We start from the raw sequence: 13030 nt of genomic DNA on the forward strand, positions 1-13030 counted from the left end.
TTTGGCCCACTGCTGATTTTCCCAGTACCTCTTTACTTTTAAATAGGCTACTTTTTGATTCAAATTAGCCTCCTACTTATTGAGAGTTAAGTCTCTGGGCTGAAAATAAGTAAGTTGTATTTTCTGGGATCTTGAATAGTATTTATAGTATTATTAATAAATGAACATGCCTCTGCCTGAAATGGATTAATAAAAATAAGTATAATACCACAAATGGAAGTGAGGATGCATATTGGCCTGGGATTGTATGAAGCCTTCACATGTCTCTGGGTCCTCTCATGTATTCATTCTGAGGACAAAGCTCTTGGCAGGTAGTAGGACCTAATAACTCTGGTAATGAATATTAAAAAGTTTATGAATATAGTAGTAACTTCTCCACTGGATAGCAAGCTTGTGAAGGGAAATATCTTTCTTTCTATCTGAATATTAAGTGGCATAACAATTTTAAATTATTGTTGATTTACAATGTTTCTTCAATTTCTGTCACACAGTTCCCTGTACTATACAGTCAGACTCCATAAATATTGATCAGAGTCAAATTTGATTAAGAAATGCCTAGGAATGACTTCTTTGTCTCTGATCCCCAAAAATGGGATATTTAGTTTTTATGTAGGTTATAACTGATCCTTTCTTTGTTCCTAATAGACTTCATTGGTAAAACTCAATAATGAAAACTTTGGTTAATAAGCTTTTAATAAAATTAATCCACTTTTTACTTTCTTATGAAGCTTTTGTCTGTCTCCCAGGCATCACTTCCTTATATGGCAAACAGTGAGTTTCAGAGAGAGTTTTCTTGACTTGGTTTTACTATTAGTTAGCACTTCTAAAATGTCCCATTTACACTACCAGAAGTTGCTCGTTTCTTTTTGGGAGCTGTGGTTATCGAGGAAGGGGAGTTCCTTTAAGGCCAGCAACACTCTGGAATCCCCAGGGATGGTCCATGACAAAGGAGAATAGAATTCTGAAGCATACCCGATACCCTTCAAACCACAACCAATCATCTGAGTCATAGTTACCAACCAGGTCGGCCTGAACACAAAAAGGGAAAAAAGGATAAAATCCTCATAAAAGTACAGTGTACCCAAGAGAAAATTATTGTCATGCCTTAAAATTTTGAGATCCAACCCACTGAACTATTCCTAAACTTAACGTTTCAAAGAGACTGCCATACCAAGTATCTGCCATAAACTTTGCTACATTATATTAAAGAATTGTTATTTTTATATAATTCGTTGTACACATTCTTTAAATTTGCTCATAACCTTTTCCTTAGTGTCCTTCACAAAGAGATTTTTGCTGATATCCTAAGCTTCAAAATGATGAAGGCACTTTTTAAAGATGTCTACCTGTCCAATGTAATACAAAAAAATTGAATTTATTTGAAAAACATAAGCCATCATATCATTTGTCAGAGGCTGTATCTGTGGGTGACAGATAAGAATGGACATACAGATCATGCCATGCACTTTGGTCATTGAGACATTCTAGCAGGGGACCTCATATTACTATAAAGAGCAATAAAAACCAAGAGATAATGAAATGAATTAGTGTTTATGAATTAGTGTTTATGAAAAAAGCTCAGTATTTCTGGCCATTCCAGAGGAAGGTCTTCCTGTCTCCACCCTGTACCACCGCCCAGCCTCAGGCACACAAGTTACCTAGCTACAGTTATCTCATTCACGTTTAGATGTTGTCACTGACATTTGCTCTAAACTTGGCTTTCATTTTTGTATTATCTTTTGCTCTCTCAAGCAAAAGTCCTCAACAGGTAAGGAATATGTTATGTATAATGCCTAGAATTCAGGTTTTCATGGGCTTGGATTTTATGCCAACGCTAGGTTCCTGGAGGTGGGATGGGGGCAAGTTATTTAGTAGGATTCCTTCCCAGCCCCTTCACACAATGTCATCCTGGCCTCTAAAATGCAGGTAATTAAAACTTACCTGCCAGAGTTGTAAAGTGTAGGTAAGAAATGCTAATTTTCCTAATTATGCTAATATGCATAATGTTGGCATATAATAAACAAATAAATGTTAAGATAATGGGAAGAAAAGCAGGTGAGGTGGTTGGGGGAGGCATCCCAGGACCCAGCTGAAAGTCCTGGCTCAGCACTTACTAGCTGCCCCAATTCTCCTTACCCACCCGGTTCACTCTGAGCCAAAGTTTTCTCATTTATAAAATGGGCAGAATATTCCTTAACTCTCTTCACTGAGTTAAGCAGCTTAGGGAATACTTTTTTTGTGAAATTACTTTACAAAAATGCTAAGAGATCAAAGTGATTGATACGATTATAAAGTTTTGGGGCGTTAACTTTATTTCTATTGGGAATAGGATTTTTTTAAACTTTGTTCTCCTCTGCAGAGGTTGTGGCACCCTTCCCCCCGCCGCCAATGACTCATATGGCACTTGCTCTGAGCTATCTTGCAGGTTGGTTGTTTTTTGGTTTTTGTTCTTTCTTTCATTCCTTTCTTTCTCTTCTGTTGCCTCAACTCTGTTCTAATCTCTTCAAGAGCAAGAACTCAGCTTTAAACCTGTGGGATGCAATGTTAGAGCTTACAGAGAGGCGGAGGGGAAATCCTCTCTGGACACCACACTAAGGTTGGGAAGAGCCAGGGCTGAGAAGTGGAGCAGACATGGCCTCCTAAGACAAAGGACAGAAAAACAAGAACCTTGGTAACCTGGAGAAATTCTGAGATGAAGAGGAACCCTGAAGGGCTTCCACTGACTTGTCTTGCTCTCAGCAAAGAGGAGACACCATCAAATGAGGGAAAGCCAGATGGGGGGAGCTGGGATCCTCAGAGAGTATGTATGAACTCAACTCTTGGGGAGTTCCCGTCGTGGCTCAACAGAAGTGAATCTGACTAGCATCCATGAGGACGTAGGTTTGATCCTTGGCCTTGCTTAGTGGGTTAAGGATCTGGCATTGCCGTGAGCTGTGGTATAGGTCACAGATGCGGCTCGGATCTGGTGTTGTTGTGGCTGTGGCGTAGGCAAGCAGCTGAAACTCTGATTTGACTCCTAGCTTGGGAACCTCATATGCTGTGGGTTTGGCCCTAAACAGACAAAAATAAATAAATAATAAATAAATAAATTCGACACCTCTTTCTCCCTGTGTGATGAACAGAACAAAATCTATGTCTTACTAACTTTAAAAAATGCCAGTACCTGTCACAATAACTGACATATAGCTGGCATTAGAAAAATGTTTTTTGGAGTTCTTGCTGTGGCACAGTGGGTTAAGGATCTGGTGTTGCTGCAGCTGTGGCATAGGTCATAGCCATGGCTTGGATTCCATCCCTGGCTCTGGGAATTTCCACATGCCGAAGATGCAGTTGAAAAAAGAAAAAAATGCTTCTCAACTCTGAGATAAATAGAAAGTTATATAATTATTATTTTGTTATTTATGTTACATAATAACAGCATATAATGTATAATACCATGTACATAATATAATAATAATACAGCCTTTATTAGGTACTTATGATATCATGTATTTCTAACCATATGTTCATTATTTTCATTTAATACCCAGAACAGCTTTACTAGGTAGATGCTATAATTATCCCCATGTTAGAGATCAGAAAACTGCAGCTTTGGAAGGAGGTTCTGAGACACCGATGTAGGGCAGAGGGCAGCGAGTTAAGTAAGAAAAAAAATAAAATAATTATAGGGAAGAACTGAGATCTGAGGATGGAACATGTGAATTTGAGATGAAGCTCTCAGCACCATCACCTCAGCAATGCTCGGCAGCCTGGAGCAGTTGGTGGAAGCCAGTGGTTAAGGAGGCGTTATCCCCTTTGTGTTTCCTTGAACTTAATGGCTATGAGTCATCCAATAAAGGGGAGACAAGCTAACAAGTGAAGATAGGAACCATGGGAACACGTGGAGGTACATTCTTTAGCCTGGTAGTTACAAGCAACTGTCATCGGCTCTCGAGCTTCACCCCATCCTCTCTAGCAAAACTCTCTGGCTCTTGGTCTCTATGCTCTTAACTTTATTCAAAATAGGGGTTAAGAGGACCCAGGAGGGGCCACCTGGAGGCTGATGAACTTGACAACCTATGTGTTTTGCACGGCTCAATTATTTGCTAATAGGTATAGGGGTAGAAGATGAGAGGGGAATCCTTACCAAACAAAGAACCAGGCCATTTGGGCGGGCTTGTTAGGGTCATTCATCAAAACCTATCACACCATCTACCTCTCCTAAAACCAAGGCAGGGCAAATATACTAACTGTGAAAGCTGCTCCCTTTCACCAAAGCCAACTCTACTTAGAGAAAGGTAGGAGAACTTATCTGATCTTTACTGTTCAGGCGAAGGGGAAACAGATGGCTAGGATTTAAATGGTTGAGCTATGAAGCAGCAGACACCTATTACTTTAAGTACCTTCACAAGGAAGCATTTGATATTATATCAAACGGGCACTTGGAGTTTTTACAGTCAGTCTACAAAAACAGTTGGTACCAATCATTGTGCTATGATGAGTTATGTTTGAATTTGGACAAAAGAAAGCAGAGAAGGTGGTGAGAAGCTTCAAAATGCATCAACTAAGGATCAGGTAGGAGGGGTGACCACATTTGCCTGGGCAGGGGAGGCTGGCACAGACTTGCAGTCTCAGCCAGGGCTGCACATCCTATCTACCTGGGACACTTTAAAAAGTCCTTCCATCTGGTTCCACCTAGAGAGATACCGAATTATTGATCTGGAATGCAATCTGGACACCAGGCATCTTAAAAGCTCCTCAGATGACGCTAAAGCACAGTTAAGCTGGGAACCACTATTTAGGGGGCAGTGGGCCAGATTATGAAAAGAGAAAAGTATCCAAATGGAAAAGGAACCAGGTCTCCTCTCTTTAGCACCAAGAGAAGAACTAGCACTAGCGATGAGAAGTAGGTGATAGGAAGGCATATTTGGGCTCAAAGCAAGAAGAATATTTGAAAGCTTTGAGCTGTACTGAAAATGGAAGTGGCTTTGTGGTAAAGAAGGCCTGATCACTAGAGGTGATCAAGGAGAGGGTGGGCAGCCATTGCCTGGGAAAGTTGAACTTGGCCAGTGAGGACCCACGTGTGCCAGGAGGACCAGAAGCATCCTCAAGCCCCTCTCATCTTGCATTCAGAGCAGCTCAGCTTTCTCTCTTTTTCTATATTGGGTTTCCCCATAAAACTTCCTCCGAAGAAAGAGATCTGCTCAAAGAAAAAGTTTTAAAACCACGTAACTAGTTGACCTTTATAACTATTACCAACCCTGAAATTCTACGGTATTTAATCCTGTTTGATGTTTTCTAAGAAATCAGGCTACTGATTGATCCATTCTTCCGAAGTCTAAGGGGGGCAAAGAAGGAGTGTGTGAAGGGGATGGAAAATGTGAGTGGACGTGGGGGGTGCTGCTCTCGGTGAGGGGCCAGGCGCCAGCAGCCCTGAACCCTGCATGAGCTTGCAATCACCTTGGAGCTTTTTTTTTTTTTTACATCGGAGTCTCTGAGGATGGTGTGTGGTGCTAGCTATTCATGAAATAGCAGGGTTGAGAGCCATGGGCTCCATAGATGAGCAGTGAGAAGTGTCCTCTTGTCTATGGAGCTCGAAGTGTCAGGCAGCCTCTGACACAGTGGTTCTAAAACTTCAGGTGCATCAGAGTCACCTGGATGACTTGTAGAAACACAGCGGGCTAGGCCCGCCCCCACAGTTTCTGAGTAAGGACGTCTGCGATGGGGCTAAGAATTTGCCACATTCGGCTGATCTGGAGAGCACCCTTTGAGAACCCCTGCTCTGACAAAAGGGATTTCCCCTAGACGTGAAAAGAAAAAGAACCCCCTCCCAGTGGGAAGTTGAGGCACAGCGTGTGCAGCCTAGAGACAACGGGACAGTGGACTTGACTAGTGTACCTTTGCTCGCAGAAATGCATCAATAGTCTAATCACAGGAGAAACCTCAGACAAACCCCAGGTGAGGGATATTCTAGCACAGATCTGACCAGTAGTCCTCGAAACTGTCAAGGTCGTTAAAAACAAGGAAAGTCTAAGAAACTGTCACAGCCAAGAGGAGCCTAAAATGATATTAGACAACAAAATGTCATGTGGGATCCTGGATGGGGTCCTGGGACAGAAAAAAGACATTAGGGGACAATCAAGAAAACAGTGTATCTATATTGGTTCATTGGTTATGACAACTGTGCCTATGTGTGAAGTATGATAATGTGAGAAACTGATAGCTGATTCTTCTTTATCACACTGCAGCCACGCGGTAGGAATCCCGTCCTAGATAAGAGAGGCTCCTGTTGTAATGACATAAAACTCTTGGTTGAAAATTTCAACCTTTTGATTCTACCTGTTTGGAAATCATTGCAATGGTGGTTCCTCTCTCTCTTTCTCTGCTTTCTCTTCCACTTGCAAGAGAACCTGCTCAAGGTGGTTTAAATGAAGGATGGTTTAGGCAATATCTTGCTGTTGGTCTTTAGTTATGCATGACCTTATTTCCTTGGCTTTAAGAATGAACTGTATCAAGTTCCTATTTGTCATTTAAGTTTTAATGTGTCCTTGGAATACTGTGGGCTCATAGTTTGTTTGTGTGTATGTAGGGGGGCGTTGCATGACCCAACCCCTCTCTGGACCTGTCTGTTTGTTAATCAACTAATATTCAAATTCTTTCTCTAACTGGGCTTTAGGTCCTTTCAGCCTTTTGGGTGTGGGGTTTTACAGTTCTTGCCATACTATCTGGCGAGATTCAAGATAAACAGCAATCACACCTGGGACAGAAAAAAGACATTAGGGAACAATCAAGATAATCATAATTTAATGGCAAACTGAATACTCCATGTACAGTTACAGTGGACTGATGAGTTTGGACCATTTATATTTTCTTTTCAAGTGACTTAACTACACATATGCAGGAGTTTAGGAGGAACTCGGAAGCACTCCAGTTGGCAGTGGCTTCACTGACAGCTTTAAGGGAGAAGCTTAGATACCAGATTCGTCTTCCATCCAGGCAGAGGCTCCTAGGCGATATGACTGCAAGGTTATATGTGAAATTCAAAATTTGAAGCAAAAGATTCTCATCATTGGAATCATCTTTTCCTAAAATTGCTGGGCAATACTGGAAATTGTGACAACTAAACTTTTTTAGGGCTGAACGTGTGTGCAGCATATGGAGGTTCCCAGGCTAGGGGTTGAAACGGAGCTGCAGCAGCTTGCCTAAACCACAGCCACAGCAACAAGGGATCCGAGCCACGTCTGTGACATACACTGCAGCTCACTGCAACGCTGGATACATACACTGCAGCTCACTGCAACGCTGGATACTAGTTGTGTTTGTTACTGCTGAGCCACGAGGGGATCTCCCCAGCCACCATTCTCATAGACTCAGTTCATTTTCACAGAGGCACTGAGAAGGTAAGTAACTTGCTCAAGCTCACACAGCTTGAAGTGGAGCCAGAATTCTAATGTGGGTCATCTGGCTCTGGAGCTCATGTTGTAAACTGCAGTGCTTGCCTGCCTCTCTCAGGACACCAGAAGTCCCACTCTTGATGAGCCTGGCTGATGGGTCCCGGATCTTCACTGGAACTTCCCAGGCACCACCACAACCATTTCGGGCTAGAAGGGGAACGTCCCATCACTTAGCCGTACTTGATACAACTGTCCCCACTGTTGTCACTGGCAACTGGTAAATATTAAGCTTCTGTTCTATGCCAGGTACCATGGATACAAAGATGAAAAAGAGACTGTAGTACTGCCCTAGGGAACTCTGGAGGAGATAGTCACCCTGGCAAACAAGCCAACAAAATCCCAAACAGCTTCTAGGAAGGGGCAAAAGAAAGTGGTGTCGGAGCCCCGAGGGGCAGGAACCCACTTGGCCCTGAGGAAAGAGGCCCTTGCCCTCTATTTACAACTGACAAGCCTAAATGGCAGGGATTTGAAGGTCTGTGTACAGGGCACTGGGATGTTCAGAAGGGAAGTATTCTGTTCATCTGCTAAGTAATCTATAGATGAAGGAGTTCCCGCTGTGGTACAATGGGATTGGCTTATTCTTTGGAGCACTGGGATGCAGGTTCAATCCCTGGCCTGTGGCACAGTGGGTTAAGGATCTGGTGTTGCTGCAACTGCTGCACAGATAGCAACTGTTGCTTGGATCCAATCCAATCCCTGGCCTGGGAACGCCACATGCCATGGGGTGGCCAATGTAAAAAAAAAAAAAAAAAAAAAAAAAAAAAAAGATGAAGAGAGGCTCCAACTCAGCACACACCCCTTCTTCCCCCAGGAAATGGGGAACATTTCTATCTGCCCTGGTTCTTCTTCCAGGCAGGAATCTTGTGTCCCATATGCAAGCTTTCCCTGCAGCCCTGGCCCCGCTGTGCATCTCTGTTCACTAGCAAAACAAATATATAACAAACAGTTGTGGCTGAGGTGTTGTCGTGGACATCTTACCCTTGAAAACACCCTCTGTCACAGGATCAGCCTCTTCCTGCTGATGGAGCGTCATTATCTGGCCCTGCTGCCATGGAGACCCAAAGGAATCAGGTGTGTTTTTCGCCTGCATCACTCCCGCCTGGGGTGCGACAAGGACTCTTCTGCACGTCATGCGTGGTGGACCTGTGGCGGGCTGCGGCCAGGCTCTTCCTGCGGGTGAAACCTAATCAACTCATCGGCAGCAGATAATATCAAGACCTCTGTTTGATACATTACTAGTGACAGGCATGCTTCCACCATTAATAACACGATGCCCTTTGACAATTAGGTTGTTTGGGGGGAAGAAAACCTTCCAGTCACCAGACTCAGCATGAGAGGGCTCTTGTTCACACAAACACGACCTCACGTCTCTGCCTAGCACCACGGACTGTTTTGTTCTCCAAGGCCATCTGCGTGCCCATTCTCTGATCTAGATTTCCTTCATAACAACTTTCTCGTTTGTATGCCCTCGCAGCAAGCACTGTTTCCTGTTTCTAAACTTGTAGACAAGCATCCATACAGCTCACAGTTGTCAACGTTAACTAGATAACAGTGGCGCCTTCTTGCTGCTTTTATATCTTTAACTTAGGTGAAGAGGACCCCGGAAGTCAAGTTTTTGATTTGGAAGGATGGGGTATTCTTAATTAATGGCCCTACATTTTCACGGGACTCATCATCTGAAAAAGAAAGTAAGTGGAAAATCATAGCCCCATTTCTCAGGCTTGAAAAATGTGTAGTGACAAGAGGACAAGAGATGAAGGTTTTTAAAGCAATAAATGTCATTTTGTTTCTCTTCTGAATTTGTTGAGCAAAGGAGTTGTATCAGTATAGTTTTCACCCCCCTCCCCCCAAACAGGAAAACTGTAGCAAGTTGCTGGTGAGAATCAATGGGACCTGTGCGCAGGTTGTAAGTCAAAAATTGTAGGAGTCTTAACAATCTGTGGATAGTCTTTTGAAGAAGCTGCTTCACTTCATGCACTGATGAGTATTACTTACGTAGTGCTACTATGTTTTAAACTCTAAACTAGGCTTATTCTCTGACGATCTTATACTAAAATGATTAAAATATGTAACAAGCACTTATAAAAGTAAAATATGCTCATCTAGCAATTTGGAAAATGCATTTAAAGCAGAGGGAAAAATGTCACTCAGAGATAACCACCATTCATAGCCTGGAGTACATGCTTGCATTGTGTGTGTGTGTGTGTGTGTGTGTGTGTGTGTGTGTTCCAAGTAAAGCTGACAATATTCTATTGATACAATTTGCCATTTACTTTTTTGCTAATTTTTTCTTTTTATAAACTTCATAAATAAAATTACTGTTGGTTATATAGTATTTACCTATTTGTAACATAGGATCAACATTCTCATCTTTTCTTCTTTTTTCATGAGCATGCTGCATGGATCACAGATTTCCTCATTTCTAAGTCAAAAATCTGTCTTGACCACACTAACCAGGTTCTTTGGAAAAGCTAACTTCACTTGTGTTTTGAGATGGTTCTCTTGGAGATCTAAACACACACACACACACACACACACACACACACACACACACACACACACACATCATCATCATCATCACCTTCATCCTGGAGCCTAATACAGACTAAACTTGGGGATAAGGGTTTTTAGTCTACCCTGACTGTCTTGCCCGTGCTCCTTGCTGTGTGTGCCCTTGTGGTGCATTAAGAAGTGGGGCTGTCCGGATGGGTGGGCTTTCGTATCTTACTGATGCATTCGAGACCCAGTACCTACTACTGACCTTCCCTCAGCACCATCACAGTAATTCTCACATCTGGGAAGACCTCTTCTCCCTGATGGTGGCACTCCTTCACATCTGTCTCTCCCTTCTTCAGAAAAGCTATCCTAACTTCATTCCTACTAGGTCCTAATCTTCCAGATAGAGTCTTGGATTCTCTTTGTTGCCACTTGGAAACACAAAGACAATCTTTTTTTTTTTAATAAAATGTTTAAAATTATAGTTGATTTACAATGTTCTGTCACTTTCTGCTGTACGGCAAAGTGACCCACTTTTCTATATATGTTTGTATATGTATATGTATGTGTGTGTGTATTCTTTTTCTCATATTATCTTGTATCATGGTCTATCCCAAGTGATTGGATATAGTTCCCTACGCTATACAGCAAGACCTCATTGTTTATTCATTCCAAATGTAGTAGTTTGCATCTACTAACCCCAAACTTCCAGTGCATCCCACTCCCTCTTCCTCATTCTTGGCAGCCACAGATCTGTTCTCCAAGTCTGTGATCTGTTTCTGTTCTGTAGATGGGTTCATTTGTGTCATATTTTATATCCCTCATATAAGTGATATATGGTATTTGCACGAAGACAATCTTAATTGAATTGGGAAGGATAGGAGTTGCCCAAGGAGAGGTTGGTAAGCAAAGCCTGGATCTGGAGACTTCCATGTCCTTGAGGAGATAAAGAGAGTAAAAATACCTTTTTTTTTTTTTTTTTCCTTATGAGTCTCCTCAGACAATGGAAGGACAGAGAAACTATTTTCCTAATAAGTTATATTTCCATGTAATGGATGTGGGATCATTTACCAAACCACTGCCCTCAGGATAAAATCTAAACTTCTAAATGGAGTTCTCTGGTGGATCAATGGGTTTAAGGATCTGGCGTTGTCACTGCTGTGGCTTGGGTCACTGTTGTGGGGCGGGTTTGACCCCTGGTCAGGGAACTTCCACATGCCATGGGCATGACCAAAAACAAACGAGCAAACAAACTCCTAAACGTGATTTACAGTCTGCCCACCCCTCTTCGCCTGCTCCTCCAGAGCGGCAGGGTCACTGGCTTTTTTCCCTCCAGGTCTTTGCAGATGCCATTTTCTGTTCTAAAACACTCTTCCCTCTGTCATCCCCATCTTCTGGTTAACTTCACACATTTTAGTTTAAATGCCACTTCCTCTGGTTAGGTTCCCTCGGCTCTGAGGTTCTGTAGCAAATGTCAAAATTACTCAATTAACTGCTTATCTCCTTCCAGGTTGTCAGTTCTGGCAGGATGAGGACCATGTGTTTTGTGTTTGGACTCCATTCCAGCTCAGAGTTGGACACATCTTTGGTGCTCAAGAAGATACTGAACTATGCAGTGGACATGTGTGGGTGCTCCTGGTTTTTATAAACAATGACTATTGGAATTTTTAAATTACTTTCTGACGATAAGTTCTTGGAAGTAGGATTACTAGGTCAAAGGATATAAACATCTTTGAGGCCTCTTGAGAAAATACAGATTGCTTTCCAGAAAATTTTATACTCCTACTAGCAGTGAATGAGATTTCCTGTTTCATTGTCCTCTTATCAGCACTATTAGGAAAAGGCATTATTTTTTGCTAACTTGGTAGTAAGAAAGGTTCCCTTCTCCTCTTTGAATTTTGCCTTTGTTAAGTAGGGAGATGGACATTTTTTCATCTATTTTTTTAGTTCATTTATATTTGCTCTGAGTTGTCTGGTGTCCTTTGCCCACTTTTATTCTGGAATTTTCATGTTTTTGTAATCACTTTTTAGAAGCTCTGTATGTTGTAAAGATGCTAGATTGTAATCCTGATAGTCACTGATGGTTTTCCCCTCTACTTGGATGTTTCTATTTTCATTATATGTTCTTTATTATTTTTTTTTTATCTTACAATTTTCTTAACTTAATATTTTCAAGTCATCAGGTCTGTCTTCCTTTTCCTTAGGATTTCTGACATGACAGAGTGCCCTTCACGACTAGTGATCAAATATTCAATTATTTTTTTTTTCTTGGCATGTACAGTTAGATTTCTTTGCCTGTGTGTGTTTGTGTTTGTGTGTGTGTATACCCCTGTGTATGCATTTGTGTGCATGTGTCATTGGGTGTCAACCACTGGGATTTAATGTAAATGGGGAGCCATCTTCTGTTTCGCAAAAGCCCTGACCCATTGTCTCAATATGATTTGTCGAATAAAATTTCCTTTCCCAATGATTTAAGGCGCCTCTTTTCACAAGTGTAAAAACAAAATTATTCCGACTTCAGTGTGTCTTCCTGGAGGGGGTCAGGTGCTTTTCCATCATTTAGTTTTTAGGGAGAGACTTTGAGAGGGAGGCCATCATCTCCTGTATTTGTCCTCCCCACTCCTCCCTGGCGCTGCAGGTCAGCTTCATGGAGGCTAAACGGCAAAGCATCCAGGGAAAGTCGGAGTGGAGATCTGAAACTGGTATAAAGGCACAATGCATTTGCATAAAAACCCACTAGGCCCATTTAGTCATGTTTATAAATGTCTTTTTGGCATTATCAGAGCATAGCTTTAGTTCGTCTGGCACTGGATCTAAAAACACACAGCCTATGAACAGATGCCGTGGCGAGACCGAGTGCGCGCCACCATATCTAGTGTTCAAGAGACCAGAGTCTCTATGGTGATGGTTTCTTTTACACAACACCGCACAGTTGTACAAGGGGGGAATGCCAGTTTTAACTAACTAAGACAAGAGCCGACAAAATGTTTCCTTTACAGGAAGCCACTAGCCACGTACTCAGAAAGGTGGGTGGGAGCAGACATATCTACATGAAGTTAATTTGTTCTCTCTTTCTCTCTTTCTCATTCACTCTTTCTTCC

At 42.1% G+C, this 13030-nt stretch overlaps 1 protein-coding gene across 8 annotated transcripts in view; it reads left to right on the forward strand.

Annotated features, from left to right (window-relative positions):
- The window catches only part of LOC100621792 (uncharacterized), a 36515-nt gene extending 24116 nt beyond the window's left edge, over positions 1–12399 (forward strand). For 3 of the 8 annotated variants that reach the window (XR_014839558.1, XR_001305915.3, XR_014839551.1), the window contains exons 2-4: positions 2360–2425; positions 9022–9121; positions 11440–12399. Coding sequence is in view for 1 of the 8 variants with exons in the window: in XM_085015856.1 (XP_084871982.1) it covers positions 2360–2425; positions 7492–7650; positions 8436–8504; positions 9022–9025 (298 nt within the window). In the remaining 7 variants the exon portion in view is untranslated. Of the gene's footprint in view, positions 1–2359; positions 2426–7491; positions 7651–8435; positions 8505–9021; positions 9122–11439 lie in introns of all 8 variants that reach the window. The other 5 variants (XR_014839549.1, XM_085015856.1, XR_001305916.3 and 2 more) reach the window with 3 other exon arrangements.
- The last annotated feature ends 631 nt before the right edge of the window (positions 12400–13030 follow it).

Source organism: Sus scrofa, chromosome 1 (genome assembly GCF_054392235.1).
Source record: "Sus scrofa isolate SSC_HxYL_T2T_F1_AM1 chromosome 1, Sscrofa_HxYL_maternal_Yorkshire_Landrace_v2.0, whole genome shotgun sequence".
In the NCBI taxonomy this organism is placed as follows: Eukaryota; Metazoa; Chordata; class Mammalia; order Artiodactyla; family Suidae; genus Sus; species Sus scrofa.